The 25,806-nt window shown below is 38.7% G+C and overlaps 1 protein-coding gene across 1 annotated transcript in view; it reads left to right on the top strand.

Annotated features, from left to right (window-relative positions):
• Positions 1 to 24,832, top strand: part of LOC110945097 (myb-like protein X) — a 42,255-nt gene extending 17,423 nt beyond the window's left edge. The window contains exons 5-6 of the mRNA XM_022186734.1: positions 24,026 to 24,714; positions 24,809 to 24,832. Of these exons, the coding sequence (XP_022042426.1) occupies positions 24,026 to 24,714; positions 24,809 to 24,832 (713 nt within the window). The remainder of the gene's footprint in view (positions 1 to 24,025; positions 24,715 to 24,808) is intronic.
• The last annotated feature ends 974 nt before the right edge of the window (positions 24,833 to 25,806 follow it).

The following is a 25,806-nucleotide window of genomic DNA, read 5'->3' as shown; positions in this document are numbered from 1 at the left end:
CGTGGGGAACACTACTTGGATATATAGGTAACCCCTGAAATCTCGTTTGAAAGGTCCCTCTTTCTGAAATACTAGGTCTTTATACTCAGTGATATCTGGGGTATTATTCCAGGATTTCTGCTGAATGGAAGTTCTGACCTGGTCCCTGAATAATACTTTCTGCATTGCTTGAAATATAGCACCACCCTCAGCATAAAAAATGATGAATCATTGAAAAATGTTAATCATGTGCTGTTGTAAAAAGATCCTCTAAATGGGACACACCGAAAGTCGAACCGTCATCTCTCTGCTGAACGAAAGTTCTGACCTGAGCTCTCACGGTTTTGCATCTAACCCCTTACAGGTATCATCTGTGGTATACTCACCTGTATGACTGAATATTGGGATCTGGATACGGGAGTATATTCAAGAGGTGGGACACATGAATGAGTTTAAGTTCTTAATTCACCTAATTCGTATCCTGAACAGATTGAAAATTGTGGGAGAATTTAAGTGGATCAGCATATCGACAATCTAAGTGAATTGTTTAATTCTGAGTATGAAATTAAGGCTTAACGGTACTAGTGGCTTGTCTGATAGCTGATATGATTCCCTAACACGCTCATCAAAAATATGTATGTAAATAGTTTACTTTCATTACATTCTACATTTAAGTTTCTGTAATTCATTTTCTAGTTTAGAAACCTTATTAAAAATCCAAAAAGATTTTTCATTTCTGCTTTATTTTTCCGACAAACCAAAGTGGAGAGTTGATCTTCAGATTCAGAAGGTTGGAGCAGATGCAGAAAGATTCTAGCTGGATGATGAGTTGGGAGCTTAATCTGTTAATTGAGAAATTTGAAAGTCAAAAACAAGTTCATTAACTTGAAACTTGTAATTTTCAAAAAATGTTTGAAAATTCTTGAACAAAAATCAGTTTGTGTTGTCACAGATCAACCAAGGTCATTAAGTTGGACTTGGTAGATAAATTAAGTAATCAGGGTCATTAATTTGGACCTGAATACTCAAGTGGATTTCTAAAACTGATGAACAGTTGAAAATTTTTAAGTTTGTATAGATTGTAATGTTATATGTTTGAGAAACAGGAAACAGGATTCAACATCCCCCTGGCAACAAAATGTTAAAGATCATATAAAATCAAAACAAATCCAAGTAATATCAAAATAGTATCAAATGGGATTTTGTAGGATTTGGCAAATATTTGGTGGGGGCCACCCCTTGTAACCGTAGACAAGAATGGGGGGGGGAGTGTAAATTCCAAACTCTAATTTATAAACAAGTTAGCTTTCATGTGTAATTTTTAGGGACTTGATGTGTTATTATATTATAAGGGGTGTTACGGTGTTTGGGGACCATAACTAGCTCAAAAACATTAAAACAATGCTTCTAATAATATTTTGATGTTCCGGGTAATGTTCGGTTGTTCGGTTAAATACCGATTCGTTAAAGTTCTAAATTGCACCGTTTAGTGTCCTTTAAGTATCCTTTTGTGACACTTTCAATTCCCAACACTTAGGGAAGTATTCTGGACCATTTAGTCATGTTTTTGCATGGTAATATCTTGTTATATTGCTGAATTTTGCTGAATTATATAAAATTCAGCTTTTAAAGTGTATTTCGGGTGCTTTTTAGTGCGTATTTTAGCTTCCGGAAAGTCTATGTATAAACCCTTGTATGTACTCTTGGGTTTTAATGTATTCTTGTCGTTGGACTTACACCTAGGCTCTAATTCTATTGTCTAACTGCTTTCTGCAGAATTGTTGACACAGTGTGTCTTACCGGTGAGTTTACTAGAATTTCTGACGCAACGCAATCATAAAGTAATTCTTGTAGTATAAAACGTGCATGAATTCACTTGAATAGTATGTAATCTGACATTGTTGACATTTAGGCACATAATTGCAGTCATTAAATAATGATTAAAGTGTACGGAAATTACCAGTTTTGTGCCAGTTGTCACAGTCTCCCCCCGTTAAAAAATTTCGTCCCGAAATTCAGGCTGATCTATCTCCCGCAGGAGTTTTCTTGAATAGGTGGGGGTACTTTTCTTTGAACTGGCCTTCACGTTCCCACGTGTACTCGGGTCTGTGCTTAGAGTTCCAACATACTTTGACAAGTTTGACAGTGCTCCTCCTGGTCTTGTTGACTTTCCAGTCTGAAACCTCAACGGGTTGTTCTGTAAAATCGAAGGGTGTTATCAATATGCACTTCATCCACAGGGATGATCACGTTTTCTAGTGTTGGACTCTTCTTGATGTTGGATACATGGAATTTATCATGTACTCCATTCAGTTCTTCCGGTAATTCCAACTTGTATGCCACGGTACCAATTCTTTCCAAAATCTTGAATGGTCCGATGTATCGGGGATTCAGCTTTCCACGTTTTCCGAATCTTACTATGCCCTTCCAAGGTGAGACCTTTAACAAAACTTTGTCTCCCACCTCGAATTCTAATGGTTTTCGTCTTCAATCAGCGTAGCTCTTTTGTCGATCTCGAGCCGCCTTAATGCGCTCTCGGATCTGCATAATCTTGTCAGTTGTCTCTTGTACAAGTTCAGGACCAACCATACGTTTATCTCCAGCGTCTGCCCAACATAAGGGCGAGCGGCACTTGCGGCCATACAGAGCTTCGAACGGTGCGGCTTTTATGCTTGTATGATAACTGTTATTGTAGGAAAACTCAACTAAAGGTAGATGAGTATCCCAGCTGCCGCCTAGGTCCATAACACATGCGCGAAGCATATCTTCTAACGTTTGTATGGTTCATTCGCTCTGGCCGTCTGTTTGTGGATGGAAGGCCGTGCTTAGATCTAACTGAGATCCAAAGGCTTCCTGAAAGGATTGCCAGATTCTTGAGACAAAGCGTCCATCTCTGTCTGAAATAATCGAGATAGGCACTCCATGACGTGCCACAATTTCTTTGAAGTATATCTCAGCAAGCTTTCTCATGCTATCTTTCTCTCGGATCGGTAGGAAATGCGCGGATTTCGTCAATCGATCAACTATCACCCATATCATATCCTGCCCTCTCGGGGTCCTGGGTAATTTCGTTATGAAGTCCATCGAGATTTGTTCCCACTTCCACATGGGTATCTCTGGTTGTTGTAGTAGGCCAGACGGTTTTTGATATTCAGCCTTAACCTTGGCACAGGTTAGGCATTTTCCAACATAAACAGCAACATCGCTTTTAAGTCTCGGCCACCAATAGTATTCCTTTAAATCTTGATACATTTTGTCCGATCGTGGATGGATCGAGTATCTCGACTTGTGCGCTTCATCAAGGATGACTTCTCGTATACCGCCATAGAGTGGAACCCAAATGCGCTTCTTAAAGTATAAGGTTCCCTCTTCATTTGGCACCATGTATTTCAACATACCCCGGAGGTATTCAGCTTTTCGGTTTTCCATCTTAAGGCTTCTTGTTGTGCGTCTCGAATGCGCGTAGTGAGGTTTGTTTAAATAGTCATTTCTAATGCTCGAACCCTTAGGGTCTTAACCCTTTCTTTTCAACTTAGTGTGTCTGCTACAACATTTGCCTTTCCAGGATGGTACTTAATCTCACAGTCATAATCGTTCAGCAACTCGACCCAACGTCGTTGATGCATATTTAATTCCTTCTGATTAAATATGTGTTGTAGGCTTTTGTGATCTGTGAAGATTGTACATCGAGTACCATATAAATAATGTCGCCAAATCTTCAAGGCGAATACCACTGCGCCTAGCTCTAGGTTGTGAGTGGTGTAGTTTCTTTCATGCACCTTCAACTGTCTTGAAGCGTAAGCGATGACTTTTTGGCGTTGCATGAGCACACAACCCAAACCTTGACGCGAAGCGTCGCAGTATAAAGTCTTCAGTGCCTTCGGGTAAGGATAGTATCGGTGCATCACATAGCTTATTTTTAAGTAGCTGGAAGGCTTCTTCCTGCTTGTCACCCCAGTCATACTTCTTGTCTTTCTGCGTAAGGGCAGTTAGCGGTTGAGCTATCTTGGAGAAATTCTTGATGAATCGTCGGTAATAGCCCGCTAAGCCCAAAAATTATCGAACTTCAGTCGGGGTTTTGGGAGCTTCCCAATTCCTTATGGCTTCTATCTTGGAAGGGTCTACATGAATGCCGTTTTCGTTCACAACGTGACCAAGAAACTGTACTTCGCGAATCCAGAATTCGCACTTTGAGAATGTCGCATAAAGTTTCTCTTTCTTCAGTAGTTCTAAGATGGTTCTGAGGTGTTGCTCATGTTCTTCTTTCGTTCGTGAGTAAATCAGGATATCATCGATAAATACAATCACGAATTTATCTAGATATGGTTTGCATACGCGGTTCATTAGATCCATAAATACCGCTGGCGCGTTCGTCAGTCCGATGGCATCACAAGGAACTCGTAGTGTCCGTAACGTGTTCTGAATGTATTCTTTGGTACGCTTTCCTCTTGTATCCTTAACTGATGGTATCCAGATCGAAGATCGAGATCGAAGATCGATCTTTGAATAATAGCTCGATCATTGCAACTGATCGAATAAGTCATCAATCCTCGGTAATGGGTACCGATTCTTGATTGTGAGCTTGTTCAGTTCTCTGTAATTGATACACATCCGCAATGTTCCATCCTTCTTCTTCACGAACAATACTGGAGCTCCCCAGGGTGAGAAGCTTGGCCTTATGAATCCTTTATCCAACAACTCCTGGAGTTGTGTAGATAATTCTTGCATTTCGGATGGTGCAAGTCGATAGGGTGCCTTGGCTACAGGAATGGCTCCTGGAACCAAGTCTATACGGAATTCGGCTTGTCTTTGCGGAGGTAGTCCTGGCAGATCTTTGGGAAAAACATCAGGGAATTCCTTCACCACAGGAATGTCTTCGAGTTTCGGCTCCTCAGCGTTCTTGTCTATAACGTGCGCTAGGAAAGCAACACATCCTTTCCTTAAACACTTTTGTGCCTTCATGCAGCTGATGATTCGTAGAGGCGCGTCTCGCTTTTCTCCATGAACGATGAGAGTTTCATCATTCGCCAAAGGGATGCGAATGATTTTCTCATGACAAATAACTTCAGCTTTGTTCTTGGACAACCAGTCCATTCCGACCACTACATCGAAGCTACCCAATTGAATAGGTAAGAGGTCGATGCTAAAATTTCGTTCACCAAGTTCTAATGTGCAGCCTCTAACAACTTCGCCTGATTCAACAAGTTTACCATTGGCTAGCTCTTTGGAATAAGGAATTTCTAATCTACTAGACTCTATTCCAAGCATACGTTTAAATTCCACAGACATGAAGCTATAGTCGGCACCAGTGTCAAATAATATGGATGCAAAGTGATTGTTAACGAGAAACGTACCGGTGACCACATCAGGGTCCTCGCGTGCGTTCCTTGCTCCAATCATGAATGCTAGAGCCTGAGCATTGTTTCCCCTTGGGCAGTCTTTTATGAAATGATCCTTGGTTCCACAACTGAAGCATCCTTGGTTCTACCCATTTCCGTTGCCATTCCTGTTACCAGCACCATTGCCATTTCCACCGTTGTTTCTATCACCAGCACCGTTGCGATTTCCATTCCCGTTCTTTCCTCTTCCCCAATAGTCTTCTGTTTGATGACCCAATCTACCACATTTATCGCATCTTGGAATACGACAAGCTCCTTCATGATGATACTTACATTTTTGGCATTTAGGCAGGGTGCCTTGGTATCCTTTGGCTGCAGTATCATTTGCCGCTGCAAAGGTTCTCGCCTCCTTAGGTGGGTTAGTGTCACGTTTCTTGTTGTTTGAACCTTTGTTGTTGTTGCGGGTTGCTTGATTCAGATTCGAATGCTTTCTCTTCTTGTCACCAGACGACTCAGCATGCGTCTCGGTCTTTTATGTTGGGTTCAACGATAACTTCTTCATTCGAACAACATCTTCAGTAAGGCTGACAGCCAGAGTTACAGCCTCGGTGATTGTTGCGGGTTTGGCCGAAGTTACCATGCCGCGAAATTCTGAGGCCAATCCCCAGATGTAGCGTTCAACGCGCTTAAATTCGGGAGTCACCATGTAGGGAAGCACTCTAGACAGATCGTGGAACCTTCGAGTATAACCAATAATGTCAGCACCTCCCATGGTCAAGTGCCAAAACTCAGTCTCCAACCTTTGGAGTTCAGCACGAGAGCAATACTTTTCTCTCATTTTCTCTTTCAGTTCATCCCAAGACATGCCATATGCGGCATCATCACCCAGAGTTTGGACTTGCAAATTCCACCAAGTCAGAGCTTCATCAACAAACAACCCAGTAGCGAAAGTGACCTGCTGATCCGCGGTACACTTGCTCATACGGATAGTGGCTTTAGTCTTCTCCGTCCAACGTACAAATGCCACTGCACCTCCAGTGACGTCGTAGTTCAGTGGTTTGCAGTCAAGAAACTGCTTGAAAGTGCAGCCCTGAGCTGCGTTTCCTCCAAATGAATCTCCATTCCCATTGCGTCTCGCATTGCTTGGTCCTCCACTTTGTTCAGTATGGTTCGCCTCGTACTGGGCGATAGCTGCAGAGATCCTTTCTTCCAGTAGGGCGTTCAACTCTTCAGCAGTTTTTGGCAGTGGGGAGGAGGAGGTTGATCACGAGCGTTAACAGCTCTTCTGGGTGCCATGTTCTGACAGAACACAACACAATAGGGTTAGACATTTGTTTGATATCGTCATACGAGACAGTAGTAGTATATATATACACAGGCATATACCACATAAGTGACATCAAATAACCCGCCAAATGTATAAATCAATCATACAGCAAAAAGCATGTATAATTAGGTAAACACCTTACTTCACATTGGTGGTTCTTGTCTTTATACCCTAAGTCATTACTTCAAAGAGTATTTAATAGGCTTGGGAAAAGGGTGGTCATGTTTGACCTTTTCTTACACTAAGGGAATCTATACGTGACAAGACTTGCTGTGGTTTCTGTGCACTGAATTCCATAATTATGTATGCATCCATAATTACGTAACTCCTTGCACAGTCCACACAGTTCGTTTCATCCACGTATCTCTTCCTTCAGATAGGCCTTTGTTCTCAGATGAAGTCACGTATACCTGTTACATTCTACTTCTAGTATATGTATATATCAATTATCACACATAATTGCAAGTAATTCTTAGTCACAGACAAGTGCTACTCCAGTGCACCCTAAGTCTCGTAGTGTCTTTTCTTGACTCTTGTAAACAGTTTCAGGTAGTGGATGTCGCGGAAAGTTTTATGCAATGAAAACTTTTTGAAAAATTGTTTTCGTGAAAGGATCCTAGAGATTGTAGTCTATACTCGAGAAGGAATCCTGGTTCACTACAATCGCAGCTCTGATACCAATCTGTCACACCCCTTTCTAAGGCGGAAGCACGAGGTGTGATCATGAAAGGTTTTCATTGCATACGATTGGTAAACATACTACATGCTCATAAAAATAACTTCAAACACCATTAACATTACGTAACGGAAAACATAGTTTAAGTGTTTACATCACGAGACAACATATTGTCTGAAAGTTTACAACTTTATTCAGTGATAAACATAAACGACATCCAAGAGCATGAGTAAGACCGCGCGCACATCCACTTTAGTTACCCGAAATACATGTGAGTTTTTGGAAAAACGTCAACATAATGTTGGTGTGAATTCATGCAGTTCTTGTATTGAACGTTTGTATACTTTGTATGAAAAACACGGTATGTATATTGTATAAATCAAGTATTTCTGTATGTATCTTGTATGAATCAAGTATTTCTGTATGTATCTTGGTTGTTAATGGGTTGCAAGGCCATTAACATGTGACACGACATAGGAAGCATCCAAATCATAGGCATTTTCTAGTTGTCGATTCACGACTGAGACACAAAAGCACTACTCGGTACTCGTTCTCACCAAGAGTGTGGCTGCCTGAAAACCCGTTAGATGTAACCTTTTGTTCTGCGGTCTAGGTATATTGTTGATTAATGGTGCTTATGGTACCCTATTCGTGACACGATTTCTCGTATCATGTATCATTTCTCGTATCATTTGTAAACATTGTAACATGTATTTCACCCCCGAAGTTATAAAACTGAAAACAGTTAAAACAAAAGGGGGAGCATGAACTCACAACTTTGCGTTCCTGCGTCGTAAACTTCACCGGATTTGCTTATCTAGCATCGTGACTTAAACGTGTTTTATTAACGTTAGTCACTAGACTTGTATCGCACAAGTACAAGTCACTATCTTTTGTGTATGTATTCTTGTGTTAAAAATAATTTATATTTTTAACTATGTATCTTACTTATATTATTTTCTCAAAAATAAATATAAGTATCTTGTATTTTTAACCCGAATTATGTATTTTGTCCAAAGCTTCATTTCATGTTTATAACTTGTCCAAGTTATTTATTCTATGAAGAAATATATTTTCATAAATATATTTTCTTGTATGTGTCTAAGCATGTTGTATGTGTATTTTTGTGCTTTTACTTCTTATGAGTATTTAGCGTATTTTCAAGTCCTAATACACTATTACATGTAATACATACTACATACACTTAGCACAAAATTTGGTGATCAATAAATATATATATTTTTCTCAAAAATATACATACTTAATATCAATTTTAGTCTTGAAGAAATCATCACTTCTTAACACAAAAATTAGGGAAACCTTGGTAAATATTTTTAGATACATTTTTAGGGAATAAGTTTCTCAAAAACTTACATTTTTCTAAGTGTCAAAATTTATAGAAATTTTGACAGAGTTTCCCCTAAAAATGGAGGTTTCCCATGTTTTCAAAACATGTGTTTATTTTCTTTTAAATCATCACAACAATCATCAACACTTTTAACACTTACCGAGTGTCAAAATCAAGTATATTACACTATATCATGAACTTGAAGTTTTTGTAAAAATTTGTAGTAATTTACCATGTTATTTAGTAGGTTTAGTTACTCTTAAAAACATGGTTATTTGTTTGTAAATCACTTTACTAAAAGATTTAGTCATTTACAACTTGTAAGATGATTTTTCTAAAAATATTTCTCTTGTATTTTTCTTGATAAAATATGTTTCTAGTCTTGTCTCAACACTAAAAATATGGTTAGTTTATTTAGGAACCATGACTTTGTAATCCTCATAAGTAAACTTGGTTTCTTGAGAAAATCATTTGGAAATCATCTATTTACAAGATTTGTATTTCGTTTAAATCATTTTTACATATGAAAATCAATTTCATTATTCAAGTTCATGGAGACATAAAGTATGAAGATCTTGGTCTTTCACAAGATCACCACTTTAACTTACTAGATCATGTGTTTAATCACAATCTAGTAGTTTCCATATGATGTCTAACATCACTAACACTAATAATCAATCAACAAAAGCAAATCAACATATTCAACATGTATTCTTATATTTTTAAGCTTATGTTAAAGTAACATGATCATGTTCTTTTGTGTTCTTCAAGTTTATCATTGTTCATCATCTTTTAACTATCAAAATACGAAATAACAAGTTACAAGGAGCTTACTACTAGCACAAGGGCTAGGGAAGAACACTTGAAGATGAAGATGATATGGATGGTGGGTAAAAGCAAATGAAGAAGGTTCTTCAAGATCTACAAGCTCCACACTTCGTTAATCACCTTCTAGCACCTTATGTTAAGCTTGGAATGGATGAATTAAGTTTGAAGATGGGGGTGATGGGGGTGGTGGCTCACGGCCGTAGGGAGAGGAGATAGGAGGAGGTTGTGTTGGTGTGAAGTGATGAAGTGAGGATGATATCCTTTTATCATGTTTGCAAGATCTCAAAGAATCCAAGAAATATCTTACAAGATCATATAAAATCAAAACAAATCCAAGTAATATCAAAATAGTATCAAATGGGATTTTGTAGGATTTGGCAAATATTTGGTGGGGGCTACCCCTTGTAACCGTAGACAAGAATGGGGGGGGGGAAGTGTAAATTCCAAACTCTAATTTATAAACAAGTTAGCTTTCATGTGTAATTTTTAGGGACTTGATGTGTTATTATATTATAAGGGGTGTTATGGTGTTTGGGGACCATAACTAGCTCAGAAACATTAAAACAATGCTTCTAATAATATTTTGATCATCCGGGTAATGTCCGGTTGTTCGGTTAAATACCGATTCGTTAAAGTGCTAAATTGCACCGTTTAGTGTCCTTTAAGTATCCTTTTGTGACACTTTCAATTCCCAACACTTAGGGAAGTATTCTGGACCATTTAGTCATGTTTTTGCATGGTAATATCTTGTTATATTGCTGAATTTTGCTGAATTATATAAAATTCAGCTTTTAAAGTGTATTTCGGGTGCTTTTTAGTGCGTATTTTAGCTTCCGGAAAGTCTATGTATAAACCCTTGTATGTACTCTTGGGTTTTAATGTATTCTTGTCGTTGGACCTACACCTAAGCTCCAATTCTATTGTCTAACTGCTTTCTGCAGAATTGTTAACACAATGTGTCTTACCGGTGAGTTTACTAGTATTTCTGACGCAACGCAATCATAAAGTAATTCTCGTAGTATAAAACGTGCATGAATTCACTTGTATAGTATGTAATCAGACATTGTTGACATTTAGGCACATAATTGCAGTCCTTAAATAATAATTAAAGTGTACGGAAATTACCGGTTTTGTACCAATTGTCACACATAAGCTACCTAAACGGGTCGTAATAGGTCGTAAGCACTAGGTTAGGTTTCGTTTTAGGATGTAAGCTTTGTTAGACCATATTACATGAGTCTCTATACTCATTTGGTTTACGAAACCTCATCCTATCTGATCTTCCGATTTAGGTCCGGTTTATTTACTTAGTTACCTATATTAGGTGTCGTTTGATTTCCGCCACGTTTTGTTATTTTACGTGGTCGGGGTGTAACACAACGCACCCGCGGTTTTCATGGATTTGATGAATCGCGTGTGTAAAACATTTCTTGACCGCTTCCTCATCGTGTTCATCGATGATATCCTTATCTATTCGAAGTCGAAAACCGAACACGCGCAACATCTACGTTTGATTCTCGAGCTACTCAAGGGGAATCGACTCTATGCCAAGTTCTCCAAGTGTGAATTCTGGCTAGAGGAGGTTCAATTCCTCGGTCACATCGTAAATAGTCAAGGTATTCACGTCGACCCCGCGAAGATCGAAGCTGTTAAGAGTTGGGTTACTCCAAAATCACCGTCCAATGTGCGTTCGTTCCTCGGATTGGCGGGCTATTACCGTCGATTCATTGCTGAATTCTCGAAAATCATTGTCCCGCTTACTTCTTTGACGCATAAAGGCAAGCCTTTTGTTTGGGGAACCAAACAAGGGACTGCCTTTCAAACTCTCAAGCACATGCTCTGCAAGGCTCCCGTCCTCGCTTTGCCCGATGGGAACGATGACTTCGTTGTCTATTGTGATGCCTCAAACCTTGGTCTTGGTTGTGTTCTCATGAAATGGGACAAGGTTATCGCTTATGCCTCTCGTCAGCTCAAGATCCACGAGAACAATACAACCCACGACCTCGAGCTTGGCGCGGTTGTTTCTGCGTTGAAGATTTGGTGACACTACCTTTATTGTGACAACTGTGTTCTATATTCGTGGTTCAATGTAAAACAATGTTGATTATTAATAAAATAATGTGATTTGGTGTTATTATATGTGTTTTGATGTTATTATGTGTGTATTGGTGTTTGGTGATTTTTCAATTTGATTCAATTCCGATTTCAAGCTTTAAATCGCTTTCTGGAAGGTTATACGCGCACTGATGCGTAAATATAACCAGTTTAATGCCACGAACACTCTGGAATAGTGAAATAGGCTTAACATACCTTAAATAACCTCCACATAACTTAGAAATAAGTTTTGGATGGTTTGGTGTGTTGAAATCAAGTTTGTTCGATCGCAGGGACTATTTGTGTCAAACTGCGAAACTATACCGATTTGTATAGTAACGAACATTCGACAACTTGATCATAAGTTAAACATACCCTAAATAACCTTTACATAGCTTAGAAATAGGCTTTGAGGGGTTCGGTATGCTAAAATAAACTTTATTGATCAATAGGGACTAAAATCGTCAAAAGGTGCATAAGTTTGCATTTTCGCGCATATCTTACGTCCTGAATATATCCGGACATCCAAAAATTTATGTAATCACTAAAATATTTTATTTTAGTGATTGTCATGATAAAATTCCATTCGTCGCGTAATTTGGATCGTTTTTGCGTTCATTACGATTTCCGTCGTAATTAACCGAACGACGCAACCGTACGACCAGACGAACCGACATCCGAGATGTTTGTGAGCATATTTTAAGTTCCCTATACTTTAACTTTATTTTAGAGCCTTTAAATGGGGTTAACGGGACTTAAAAGTGCAAAAAATCAAGTTTTACAAGTGCAGGGACCATTTTTGAAATTTCTGACCAGATTCAATGAACCTAGTCCATTTTGAAGTGTTGATGGTTTTAACCCATGGTTTTGCAAAACCATGGGCTAGTATTCAATGAACCTAGTCCATTATGACTCATATTAGGGGCTCCCATGGTTTTAGAAAACCATGGGCACACATGTAAGGTCCAGATCAAAGCTCATTCTTCGAGAAACGATCTTCACCGTTCAAGGAAATCTATAAATAGCCCACCCCATTCATTCCCCCAACTCACACTTGATCTGATTTTGGCCTTCTAAGTTGAAGTTTATACTTCATACCTGAAGGTAAATCGGATCATAGCTTGCAGGGACCTTCTGTAAGTATTCTTTCGTTCTTTTCATTCGTTTTTATCATAAAAGTCAAACTGCGTTTGACTTTCTGCATTGACCAGTTTATGGTCAACGCGAAGTTTGTTTGAACTTCATAACGTGAGCTTAATCACGATGGTCATAGTCCCTAGTGACTATACCTACTGATTACCACGTTATCTAGGCTTAGTGACGAGTCGTAGCTTCGGCCAAAATACGTATTCTCGCGTATTTTGTAACCAAGCTACTTTTAGGTATCAAAACCGTTTGTTTTGATACCAAACCTGTTTTCTAACTTAACTAAACATGTTTTAGCATGTTTAGCTCGTCACTTTTTAGATTAGTTCTTGTGTAGAGTCGTAAGTCAAGCTGACTAAACACCCGGTTATACTTTCGAACACGACCCGTTTGGTCGATCATTAGGATCCGACCAAACATGTTTAGTGACCATAGCAGCGTAGGGTATAACCTTCCGAGGTTATACCTTATGGTCACTTAGGTTTGATTAGTCGCATGATAGGTAGTTTATATGCCTTTGGTAAATTACCAAAATACCCTTTTCATACATAATTGGTAATTAAGCATATGTAACCTAAACTTTTGTCACGTAACTGATTATGTAACATAATTAAACAGGCATGGGCATATAATACTTGTCATAGGACTAGTTAGACGTCTCGAACGCGCTTCGCACGCACGACGCGTTAAAGTAGCGTAAGCTACCTTAATGGGCCGCGATGGGTCGAAAGCACTTAGGATAGGTTTCAATTTAGGATGTAGCCTTTGTTAAACCATATCACATGAGTTCCAACACTCATTTGGTTTACAAGACTTCATTCTATCCGATCTTCCGATTTAGGCGGCTATTGTTTGACTAGTGGTTCGATTACTAGGTGCTACTTGATTTCTCTGGTTTGCTTGAGTTCTATTGATTGAAGATACTTTGCACTTCATGTGAGTACATAGTTCCCCTATTTTACTGTTTTTAAATGTTTTGGGGTGATTCATATGTACGAAATGTTTTCAAGGTTTAAACGATGATTTCAAAAACGATTAAAACGATTTTTACTAAACTAATAACGATTTCAATAGTGTGAACAAACTTGATGGTTGTAGTTACATAACGAATGACATTCATTAATTTTGTCACAACCGACCAGTATTCGGTTATGGTACCATATGATCTGACAAATCCCGTTATCTTACTGCACCCATGGTTATGTGTGGGGGTTGTGGGTAACGACTGAATCTGATGTTTGTTAACTTACCCTTTGGTGGTTTGTTAATTCGAGAAGCGAGAAGCGAGGTGATCGAGTCACGAAGGTTTGAATGTTGTTAGCAAGACGACCATAAATAGTTTTTCACAAATTAAAACGAGGATGATTTAAACGATTTAAACGAGTTAAACGATTTGGGTAAACGATTGGTTTTTGGTTAGTGTTTAGATAACGGGACGGGTGTAATGTGATGAAAGCATGGTGGATACGCCGCTGGTACTTCCTATATATAAGTGTTTTCATCATATTACATATCGTGGCGTTATTTAGTTCACTTGGGTAAACGATTTTGAAACGATGTCACACAACGATGTTTTTCTAAAAGATACGAGTTTTATTAACGAGTTTTTACGAGATGTTTTACAAGATGATTTTCTAAAACAAAATGTTTTTGGGTTAAGAATCATGGCTACGAGGTTTTCTAAATTATAACCATCTTGATTTGAGTTGGTTAATTATGTTGCAATACGCTTTTCAAAACGAGGTTTGTATTTTGACTCTTGAAGTCTAATAAAGTACTGCAACATGTAAACGAAGCCATGATTCTGATGCTCTTATAAAACCTATGTACTCGCCAGCATTTCTTTGCTGACTAAGTTTTTACATATGTTTCAGGTGTTGATGCTTGATTGATTTCTAGGATGCATGCGTCACACAGGATCTGGACAAGGCCTTAGTGACATAATAACTATGATAGACGATATAAAACTTGTTTATTCTATGTTAAGACAATGTAATGTTTAATTTTATCAATAAAACGAAACACTTTTTGTATCCATGGTTATGAAACAATAGCTTCTGTTACAACACTCCCCGACGTTTCCGCCACGGTTTGTTGTCCTACGTGGTCGGGGTGTGACAGAAGAAGTTGGTATCAGAGCCAATGGTTATAGGGAATTAGGTTATTAGTAATGCTTTGACCTATACTATAACTTTAGGACCTTAACGCAAGTTTACTTGTGTTTAGATTTTAAAACAAAACCGTCACCTACCCTTAGGTGATAACCACAATAAGTTCAAATCCGCTTTGAAAACTAATCATCTGTTCTAGGATGATTGATTACTAGGTTTTGAACCCTTTGTTATAAGGTTTTGAACCCTTTAGGTTTTCAAAAATCTCATCAAAGTTTGGGTCTAAATAGTTTGAACACGTGCAAACTGGAAGAGTGGGTGCCTGTACCCTGGGTCTTCTGTATAAGGCTAGAGTGTTCGTACATATCCGCAGTATCGGACCAGTCACTCTTACCTGGGAACTCTTGGGGTGAGTGTCCACTAATAGGCGAGCATGTCTTCGGCGATACATTATTTTTGATCCATTTACTTTGATTAGTCTCTGCGTGTCGTTTGTTTGTTCGAGGTAACAAACGAATGATCGCCTCCCTTATGTTTTGTCGTTACCTCTTGTGTTTTTTCCAATGGTCGATCCCGCTCATGGAGGAGCATTCAATCTGAATGCAAACGAGGTTCGAGTTGACCACCTCGTTGTCAATGGTACCTTTCTGGTTAACGGTACGTTTCTTGTTAACAACCGTCCTGCATCTATTCTTTTTGATTCTGGAGCCCATAGAAGTTTTGTTTCATTGTCTTTTGAACCTTTGCTTGCGATACCTAGAACTAAACTGAGGAAACCCTTATCTGTCGAAGTTGCTACTGGTAAACCTCTTGTTCTCGATTCTGTTATTCGTGGTTGTCAGTTGAACCTTGATAACCATCTTTTTCCTATTGACCTCACACCGATGCAACTTGGGAGCTTCGACATTATCGTAGGGATGGATTGGTTGACCAAACACCACGCTGAGGTGGTTTGTTTCGATAAGATTGTTCGTATTCCTTTGTCTTCTGGCGAAATTCTGGAAGTTCGGGCCAGAAACCTTTAGGTGGATTGAAGCTTATGTCATGTATGGAAGCTCAGAGGTATTTGAGAAAAGGATATGTTGCTTTTCTGGCACATGTCACCGAGGAGAAGAGCAAGAGTAAGAGTATTCAGGATATTCCGATTGTTCGGGATTATCCAAAGGTGTTTCCTGATGAACTGCTTGGTTTGCCTCCAGTTCCTCAAGTCGAGTTTCATATTGACCTTGTACCCAATGCCAACCCTATTTCAAAAGCGCCTTATCGACTTGCACCGTCGGAGATGCAAGAATTATCGAAGCAGCTTCAAGAGTTATCTGATAAAGGATTCATCCGACCGAGCTTTTCACCTTAGGGAGCTCCTGTCCTCTTCGTGAAAAAAGAAAGATGGGTCTTTTCGAATGTGTATCGATTATCGTGAGCTTAACAAGCTTACCATCAAGAATCGATATCCCCTACCTCGAATTGATGATCTCTTCGACCAGCTGCAAGGTGCTTCATGCTTTTCCAAGATCGATCTGCGTTCTGGGTATCATCAACTTCGTGTTCTCGAAGAAGATATTCCCAAAACCGCTTTCCGCACTAGATATGGGCATTATGAGTTCACTGTCATGCCTTTTGGTTTGACGAATGCTCCAGCTATCTTCATGGACTTAATGAATAGGGTCTGTAAACCTTATTTAGACAAGTTCATTATTGTGTTCATCGACGATATTCTTGTTTATTCGAAGTCTCGAGCCGAGCACGAGCAACACCTTCGCTTAACATTGGAACTCCTGAAGAAGGAACAACTTTTTGCTAAATTCTCCAAGTGTGAATTCTGGCTTAAAGAAGTTCAATTCTTGGGTCATATAGTCAACGAGCAGGGTATTCATGTGGATCCATCCAAGATTGTTGCTATTAAAGACTGGAATACACCAACAACACCTACAGAGATTCGATCTTTTCTTGGTCTTGCTGGATATAATTGTCGATTCATTTCAAACTTCTCGAATATCGCGGTTCCACTCACTGCTTTGACTCAGAAGAATAAGCCTTTTGAGTGGGGACCCAAGCAAGAAGAAGCATTTCAAACGATGAAACAGAAGCTGTGTGATGCTCCTATTCTATCTCTGCCCGAAGGAGTTGATGATTTTGTTGTCTATTGTGATGCGTCGAATCTAGGACTTGGTTGTGTCCTTATGCAATGAGGTAAAGTCATAGCTTATGCATCTAGACAGCTGAAAATTCATGAGAAGAACTACACAACTCATGATCTTGAGTTAGGAGCTGTAGTTTTCGCGCTTAAAATCTGGAGACACTACCTCTATAGAACGAAGTGTGTGGTTTTCACAGAACACAAGAGTCTCCAGCATATTCTCAATCAGAAAGAGCTGAACATGAGGCAACGACGTTGGGTTGAACTCTTAAGTGATTACTATTGCGAGATTCGCTACCATCCTGGTAAGGCGAATGTCGTAGCCGATGCGCTTAGTCGAAAAGAGCGAGTCAAGCTTCATTCTGTTCAAACTCTGTCTGATCTTCAAACTCGTGTTCTTCAAGCTCAACAATTTTGTGTTTCACAAAATTTGATAGGTAAGGAATTGCCACGTCAGCTTGAGCTTAAACTCAAAGCGAAGGACGATGGTTTGCTCTACTTCAAGGACCTTTTGTGGATTCCGAAACAAGACGATCTTCGCACCTTGGTAATGGAAGAATCTCATAAGTCTCGATATTCTATCCATCCTGGTGCTGATAAAATGTACAAGGATCTTCGTACTAAGTTCTGGTGGCCTGGTATGAAAAAGGATGTTGCCTTGTATGTATCAAAATGCCTAACTTGTCTCAAAGTCAAGGCTGAATATCAACGACCTTCTGGCTTGCTTGTACAACCAGAGATACCGGTTTGGAAGTGGGAGAACATTACGATGGATCTCATCACTAAGTTACCGCGTACGTCTAAAGGTCATGATGCTATTTGGGTTGTTATCGATCGATTAACGAAATCAGCTCATTTTATTCCGATTCGCGAGGACCTATCTGCTGATAAACTTGCAAAGATTTATGTTGATGAGATAGTGTCACGACATGGTGTTCCTTTGGATATCATCTCTGATCGTGATGCTCGGTTTTCATCTCATTTCTGGAAGACCATGCAATCTGCTATGGGAACCCAACTGAATCTAAGCACTGCTTATCATCCCCAAACAGATGGTCAATCTGAGCGAACGATTCAAACTTTGGAGGATATGCGTGATAGACTTTGGTGGTAATTGGGATTCTCATCTGCCATTGATCGAGTTCTCTTACAACAATAGTCATCATGCTAGTAATATGGCGTCATTCGAACTCTCTACGGTCGAAAATGTCGTTCACCTGTCTGTTGGAATGAGAGCGGTGAAGCTTCGCTCACTGGACCTGAGCTCATTCTGGAAACAACAGACAAAATCAAGAAAATCCGCGATAATCTTGTGACAGCTCGAAGCCGTCAAAAGAGTTATGCGGATATGCGACGCAAGCCCTTAAAGTTTCAAGTCGGAGACCGTGTCCTACTCAAGTTTTCGCATTGGAAAGGAGTCGTGAGATTTGGAAAGAAAGGAAAACTTGCACCTCGATATGTGGGACCATTTAAGATTGTGGAAAGAATTGGGAAGGTTGCCTATCGATTAGAGCTACCTCCAGAGCTTGGGAATATTCACCCAACTTTTCACGTGTCCAATTTGCGAAAGTGTTTAGCTAACGCTGATCTTCACATTCCTCTCGACGAGATCCGAATCGACGAAACGATGCACTTTGTCGAGAAACCCGTGGAGATCATGAACCGTACTTTCAAACAGCTGAAGAACAAACGGATTAAATTGGTCAAAGTTCGCTGGGAATCCAAACGTGGCCCAAAGTTTACTTGGGAACGTGAGGACCAGATGAAGGCGAAATATCCGCATTTGTTTTCGCAAGCTTCCTCTAGTTAAAATTTCGGGACGAAATTTCCTGAAGTAGAGGAGACTGTGACAACTGTGTTCTATAGTCGTGGTTTAATGTAAAACAATGTTGATTATTAATAAAATAATGTGCTTTGGTGTTATTATATGTGTTTTGATGTTATTATGTGTGTATTTGTGTTTGGTGATTTTTCAATTTGATTCAATTCCGATTTCAAGCTTTAAATCGCTTTCTGGAAGGTTATACGCGCACTGATGCGTAAATATAACCAGTTTAATGCAACGAACACTCTGGAATAGTGAAATAGGCTTAACATACCTTAAATAACCTCCACATAACTTAGAAATAAGTTTTGGATGGCTTGGTGTGTTGAAATCAAGTTTGTTCGATCGCAGGGACTATTTGTGTCAAACTGCGAAACTATACCGATTTGTATAGTAACGAACATAGGAGAACTTGATCATAAGTTAAACATGCCCTAAATAACCTTTACATAGCTTAGAAATAGGCTTTGAGTGGTTCGGTATGCTAAAATAAACTTTATTGATCAATAGGGACTAAAAGCGTCAAAAGGTGCATAAGTTTGCATTTTCGCGCATATCTTACGTCCTGAATATATCCGGACATCCAAAAATTTATGTAATCATTAAAATATTTTATTTTAGTGATTGGCATGATAAAATTCCATTCGTCGCGTAATTTGGATCGTTTTTGCGTTCATTACGATTTCCGTCGTAATTAACCGAACGACGCAACCGTACGACCAAACGAACCGACATCCGAGATGTTTTTGAGCATATTTTAAGTTCCCTATACTTTAACTTTATTTTAGAGCCTTGAAATGGGGTTAACGGCACTTAAAAGTGCAAAAAAAAATCAAGTTTTAAAAGTGCATGGACCATTTTTGAAATTTCTGACCAGATTCAATGAACCTAGTCCATTTTGAAGTGTTGATGGTTTTAACCCATGATTTTGCAAAACCATGGGCTGGTATTCAATGAACCTAGTCCATTATGACTCATATTAGGGGCTCCCATGGTTTTATAAAACCATGGGCACACAAGTAAGGTCCAGATCAAAGCTCATTCTTCGAGAAACGATCTTAACAGTTCAAGGAAATCTATAAATAGCCCACCCCATTCATTCCCCCAACTCACACTTGATCTGATTTTGGCCTTCTAAGTTGAAGTTTATACTTCATACCTGAAGGTAAATCGGATCATAGCTTGCGGGGACCTTCTGTAAGTATTCTTTCGTTCTTTTCATTCGTTTTTATCATAAAAGTCAAACTGCATTTGACTTTCTGCATTGACCAGTTTATGGTCAACGCGAAGTTTGTTTGAACTTCATAACGTGAGCTTAATCACGATGGTCATAGTCCCTAGTGACTATACCTACTGATTACCACGTTATCTAGGCTTAGTGACGAGTCGTAGCTTCGGCCAAAATGCGTATTCTCGCGTATTTTGTAACCTAGCTACTTTTAGGTATCAAAACCGTGTGTTTTGATACCAAACCTGTTTTCTAACTTAACTAACATGTTTTAGCATGTTTAGCTCGTCACTTTTTAGATTAGTGCTTGTGTAGAGTCGTAAGTCTAGCGGACTAAACACCCGCTTAGACTTTCGAACACGACCCGTTTGGTCGATCATTAGGATCCGACCAAACATGTTTAGTGACCATAGTAGCGTAGGGTATAACCTTTCGAGGTTATACCTTATGGTTACTTAGGTTTGATTAGTCGCATGATAGGTAGTTTATATGCCTTTGGTAAATTACCAAAATACCCTTTTCATACATAATTGGTAATTAAGCATATGTAACCTAAACTTTTGTCACGTAACTGATTATGTAAGATAATTAAACATGTATGGGCATATAATACTTGTCATAGGACTAGTTAGACGTCTCAAACGCGCTTAGCGCGCACGACGCGTTAAAGTAGCGTAAGCTACCTTAATGGGTCGCGATGGGTTGAAAGCACTTAGGATAGGTTTCAATTTAGGATGTAGCCTTTGTTAAACCATATCACATGAGTTCCAACACTCATTTGGTTTACAAGACTTCATTCTATCCGATCTTCAGATTTAGGCGTCTATTGTTTGACTAGTGGTTCGATTACTAGGTGCTACTTGATTTCTCTGGTTTGCTTGAGTTTGCTTGAGTTCTATTGATTGAAGATACTTTGCACTTCATGTGAGTACATAGTTCCCCTATTTTACTGTTTTTAAATGTTTTGGGGTGATTCATATGTACGAAATGTTTTCAAGGTTTAAACGATGATTTCAAAAATGATTAAAACGATTTTTACTAAACTAATAACGATTTAAATAATGTGAACAAACTTGATGGTTGTAGTTACATAACGAATGACATTCATTAATTTTGGCCCAACCGACCAGTATTAGGTTATGGTACCATAGGATCTGACAAATCCCGTTATCTTACTGCACCCATGGTTATGTGTGGGGGTTGTGGGTAACGACTGAATCTGATGTTTGTTAACTTACCCTTTGGTGGTTTGTTAATTCGAGAAGCGAGAAGCGAGGTGATCGAGTCACGAAGGTTTGAATGTTGTTAGCGAGACGACCATAAATTGTTTTTCACAAATTAAAACGAGGATGATTTAAACGATTTAAACGAGTTAAACGATTTGGGTAAACGATTGGTTTTTGGTTAGTGTTTAGATAACGGGACGGGTGTAATGTGATGAAAGCATGGTGGATACGCCGCTGGTACTTCCTATATATAAGTGTTTTCATCATATTACATATCGTGGCGTTATTTAGTTCACTTAGGTAAACGATTTTGAAACGATGTCACACAACGATGTTTTTCTAAAAGATACGAGTTTTATTAACTAGTTTTTACGAGATGTTTTACAAGATGATTTTCTAAAACAAAATGTTTTTGGGTTAAGAATCATGGCTACGAGGTTTTCTAAATTATAACGATCTTGATTTGAGTTGGTTAATTATGTTGCAATACGCTTTTCAAAACGAGGTTTGTATTTTGACTCTTGAAGTCTAATAAAGTACTGCAACATGTAATCGAAGCCATGATTCCGATACTCTTATAAAACCTATCTACTCGCCAGCATTTCTTTGCTGACTAAGTTTTTACATATGTTTCAGGTGTTGATGCTTGATTGATTTCTAGGATGCATGTGTCACATAGGATCTGGACAAGGCCTTAGTGACATAAAAACTATGATAGACGATATAAAATTTGTTTATTCTATGTTAAGACAATGTAATGTTTAATTTTATCAATAAAACGAAACACTTTTTGTATCCATGGTTATGAAACAATAGCTTCTGTTACAACACTCCCTGACGTTTCTGCCACGGTTTGTTGTCCTACGTGGTCGGGGTGTGACATTTATGGTACCAAGTGTACGGTCTTCACCGACCATAAGAGCCTACAACACATCCTCAGCCAAAAAGAACTGAATATGCGTCAACGCCGATGGGTAGAACTTCTCAACGATTACGACTGTGAAATCCATTATCATCCTGGCAAAGCAAATGTCGTTGCCGACGCCCTCAGCAGACGAAGCCATTTGCATAGCGTTCAAAATGTTCACGCCCAGCACCATCTCCAAACTCTCATCCGTGACGCTCAGCATGCTTGTTTTACCGGACGCACCCTGAAGAAGGAAAGGATTCACCATAATGCCGAGCAGTTAGTGGATAAATCGAATGGGATATTCCATTATTTGGACCGAATTTGGATTCCCAAACGCACTAAGTTGCCACAAATCATGTTGGATGAAGCCCACAATTCTTGATATTCTATCCATCCTGGCGCCGACAAAATGTACCATGACCTTCGTCAACGGTATTGGTGGCCTAGAATGAAAAAGGAAATCGCTATCTATGTTTCGAAGTGCCTGACTTGCTCGAAAGTCAAGGCCGAACAACAAAGACCCTCTGGCTTGCTTGTGCAACCCGCGACCCCTATGTGGAAATGGGAAAGCATAGCCATGGACTTTATCACGAAACTCCCGCGTACTGTTGGTGCATATGTCTGTCGACTTCGTCTTGTATCGAGTCTTGTAATAGATTTGTTAGATCAAGACACGTAGAACGAGAAAAACTGGAAATTGGCCAAAACAAGTCAGTTCACACGAAGTGGCCAGGTCACATGAACTGGACAAGGTCACTTCATGTGGACTGGAACATGTCCACTTCATGTGAAGTGGCTGGCCAGTTCACATGAACTGGACAAGGTCACTTCATGTGGACTGGAACATGTCCACTTCATGTGGAGTGACTGGCCTATATATAGTGGTCTTGAGTCTTTCATTTGTAACTTTTGGATTCCGGTAGCGAAGCTCTACTGAAGTGTCTCCAGGTCTGTAACAGTGTCAAATCAATACAAGGGACAATTAATAGTGAATATCAAGCTGAACGAAGATCTAATCTCTGAATTCCGCCCTTGATTAGATCGAGAACTCTTCTGATCGACTCGTATTGGTCGTGCAATCGATCCTACAAGTGGTATCAGAGCTCAGGAGGAAGAGTTCTTACCATTTCAGCTTGATTTCATCCGAAAATCTCACTTCTACTCATTCTTTTACACTTTTTCATCAAATTAACCAAGATTTTACGGATAAAATGAACTGATTTCTTCATATAACACGCAAAATACTGTTTTAAACAATCCTTGAAAGAATCAGATCCAAAATCGAACTTAAACTTGATCAATTTTGGCAAAAACATGTCCGATCATGTGAGATCATCTCCAGTTCGCATGGTTTGGGTCCAGTTCGTATGAAACATACCCCCAGTTCGCATGAAGTGGCCCCACTTCGCATGAAGTGGCCCGAGTTCGCATGAAGTGGCTCAGTTCGCATGAAATTGACATCCAGTTCATGTGAAGTGGCAAATGCTCCAGTTCATGTCAAGTGGCAAACACTCAGTTCATACGAAGTGAACTACCGGTTCGTTTGAAAGGCCACCAGGTCGCGTGAAAGTAGGCCCAGTCCGCACGAAGTGGGTAAAAAATCTCCAGTTCGTTTGAAAGTTTGACAATTCGTTTGAAACTTGACTCCAGTTCGTTTGAAAGCTGAGTTTGTGAAATTGTTTACCGAAAACATGGAAAACGAATTCTATAACATTGATAGTAAAAAATCATTATTAAAGTAAGAATTTGAATTGTTTTCAAGTCTGCGGGGTGAAACTACAAAGTCGCTTATCGAGAGATATTGTCATCTTGTTCGTTCAATGTCTAAATTGGATATTACTTAATATCCAGGAGAATGGGTTGAGAAATTAGCCGATGCTTTACCTCAAAAAGAATGGGGTACATATCTTATGAGTTTGAAGAATACCGGAGAGTACTATAGATTGGCAATTTCTCAATTCATTAAAAAACTTGAAGAGCAAATTGATAACAATGCTGATAATGAGAAAAGTCAAGATGAAAAACCAGTTTCAAAAGAAAAAGCTTCAGAAAAGGTTTCAGAAAGAGCACCAGTGTTTGATCACTCATCAGATGAAGAGAGTGACAATGACAGTGAAGAAATTGAAAAACTTGAATATTATAAAAGAGAATTTCCACCTGATTTGTATAATATGTTTTTTGTAGATATATTGGAAGTGCTCAAAAATAAACAAGGTGCGAAAAAGAAGAATCATAAGGCAGCAACGGTTAAAGAAAATGTTAAATCCGAGAAGAAACATGTTGACAGTGCTCACCAAGAAAAATCCAAACAAGATGAGTCAATTGAATTGTATCAGGACGATGAAGTCAAAGAATCAAGTGCATCAACAAATGAAACTTCAAGTTCTGAACCAGTGTACTCAAAAGTCAAACTTGAGGAAAAAGTTCAAGTGGTAAAGAAACAGGTTAAAGAAATTCCAGCTTTCAAGATTGAGAAGGAAGCTGATGTTGAAAAGACGTTTGAGAAATGCTCTAAATGTGATAAATCTGAATCAGACAATGTCAAACTCTTGAAAGATGTGGAGAGTTTGACATTAGAAAACAAAAATTTAAAAGAAAATGAAAAAGAACTTCATAATAAAATAAAAATTTTAGAAAAAGAAGATGTTTTTTGGATAAAATTAGAAAACAAAGTTTTAAAAGAAAAAGAAACAGAATTTCAAAGTCAAATAAAAGTTTTAGAAAATGAAAAATCTGTTTTAGATAAAAATAAAATTGAAAATGAAAAGGCAATAAATTCTCATCTTGAGAAAATCACTCAACTTGAAAATGAAGTTGAGTGTGCTAAAAATAAAATTGATGTGTTAGAAAAGAAATTGAAAGGTTTTGTGACTTCGTCAGTATTTCTGGATCATTTTTGTCCAAAACCGAAAAAAATGAAATTCCAATAAGTGACAATGTCACAAATTATGACAAAGTCATAATTGAGGACTGCGATGATAAATCTGATGATGAAGATGATAAAAAGAAAATATTTTTGAAATTAAAAGAAAAGTTTCAAGAAACTATTTTACAGTCTACTGAAAAAGGTGAATGTTCAACACAAAAACCTTTTAAGAAGAATGTAGAACAAAAACAAAATTAAAATTCAAAAAATTGTCAAAACAACAATAAAAGATCATCAGTTCAATCATCCAATCATGATAAAAAACCACAAAAATCTGAAAATCAAAATTCACAAAAAGTTGGTAATAAGTGGTGCAGGTCTGACCACAGTGCTTCAAAGACAAATCATTATGATGATGGAAAAAGGAGAAGTCATGATTACCACAAAGCAAATCAATGTTATGATCTAAGTGTGTGGTTTGAAAGTGGTGAATGGTACGATAACAGAGTGTGTTACAAATGTGGTTTTCAAGGACACATTGCTGTTAACTGCCAGAGTCAGAGATTTGAGACAAGAATATGCTATGAATGTCAAATCAGAGGTCATATTGCCAGAGATTGCCCAATGAGATCAAAGGGAAGATTGAGGGCTGAATCTCATGGAAAGATGAAGAAATCAGTCAAAATTGAAGAAAAGCCCAAAGAACAGAAAGTGAAAGAACAGATAGTGAAACTTTCACAAGGGCAGAAAGATAGATTGAGAAAGA

Source organism: Helianthus annuus, chromosome 9 (assembly GCF_002127325.2).
Source record: "Helianthus annuus cultivar XRQ/B chromosome 9, HanXRQr2.0-SUNRISE, whole genome shotgun sequence".
Lineage (NCBI taxonomy): Eukaryota > Viridiplantae > Streptophyta > Magnoliopsida > Asterales > Asteraceae > Helianthus > Helianthus annuus.
This window is presented reverse-complemented; position numbering and strand designations above follow the sequence as displayed.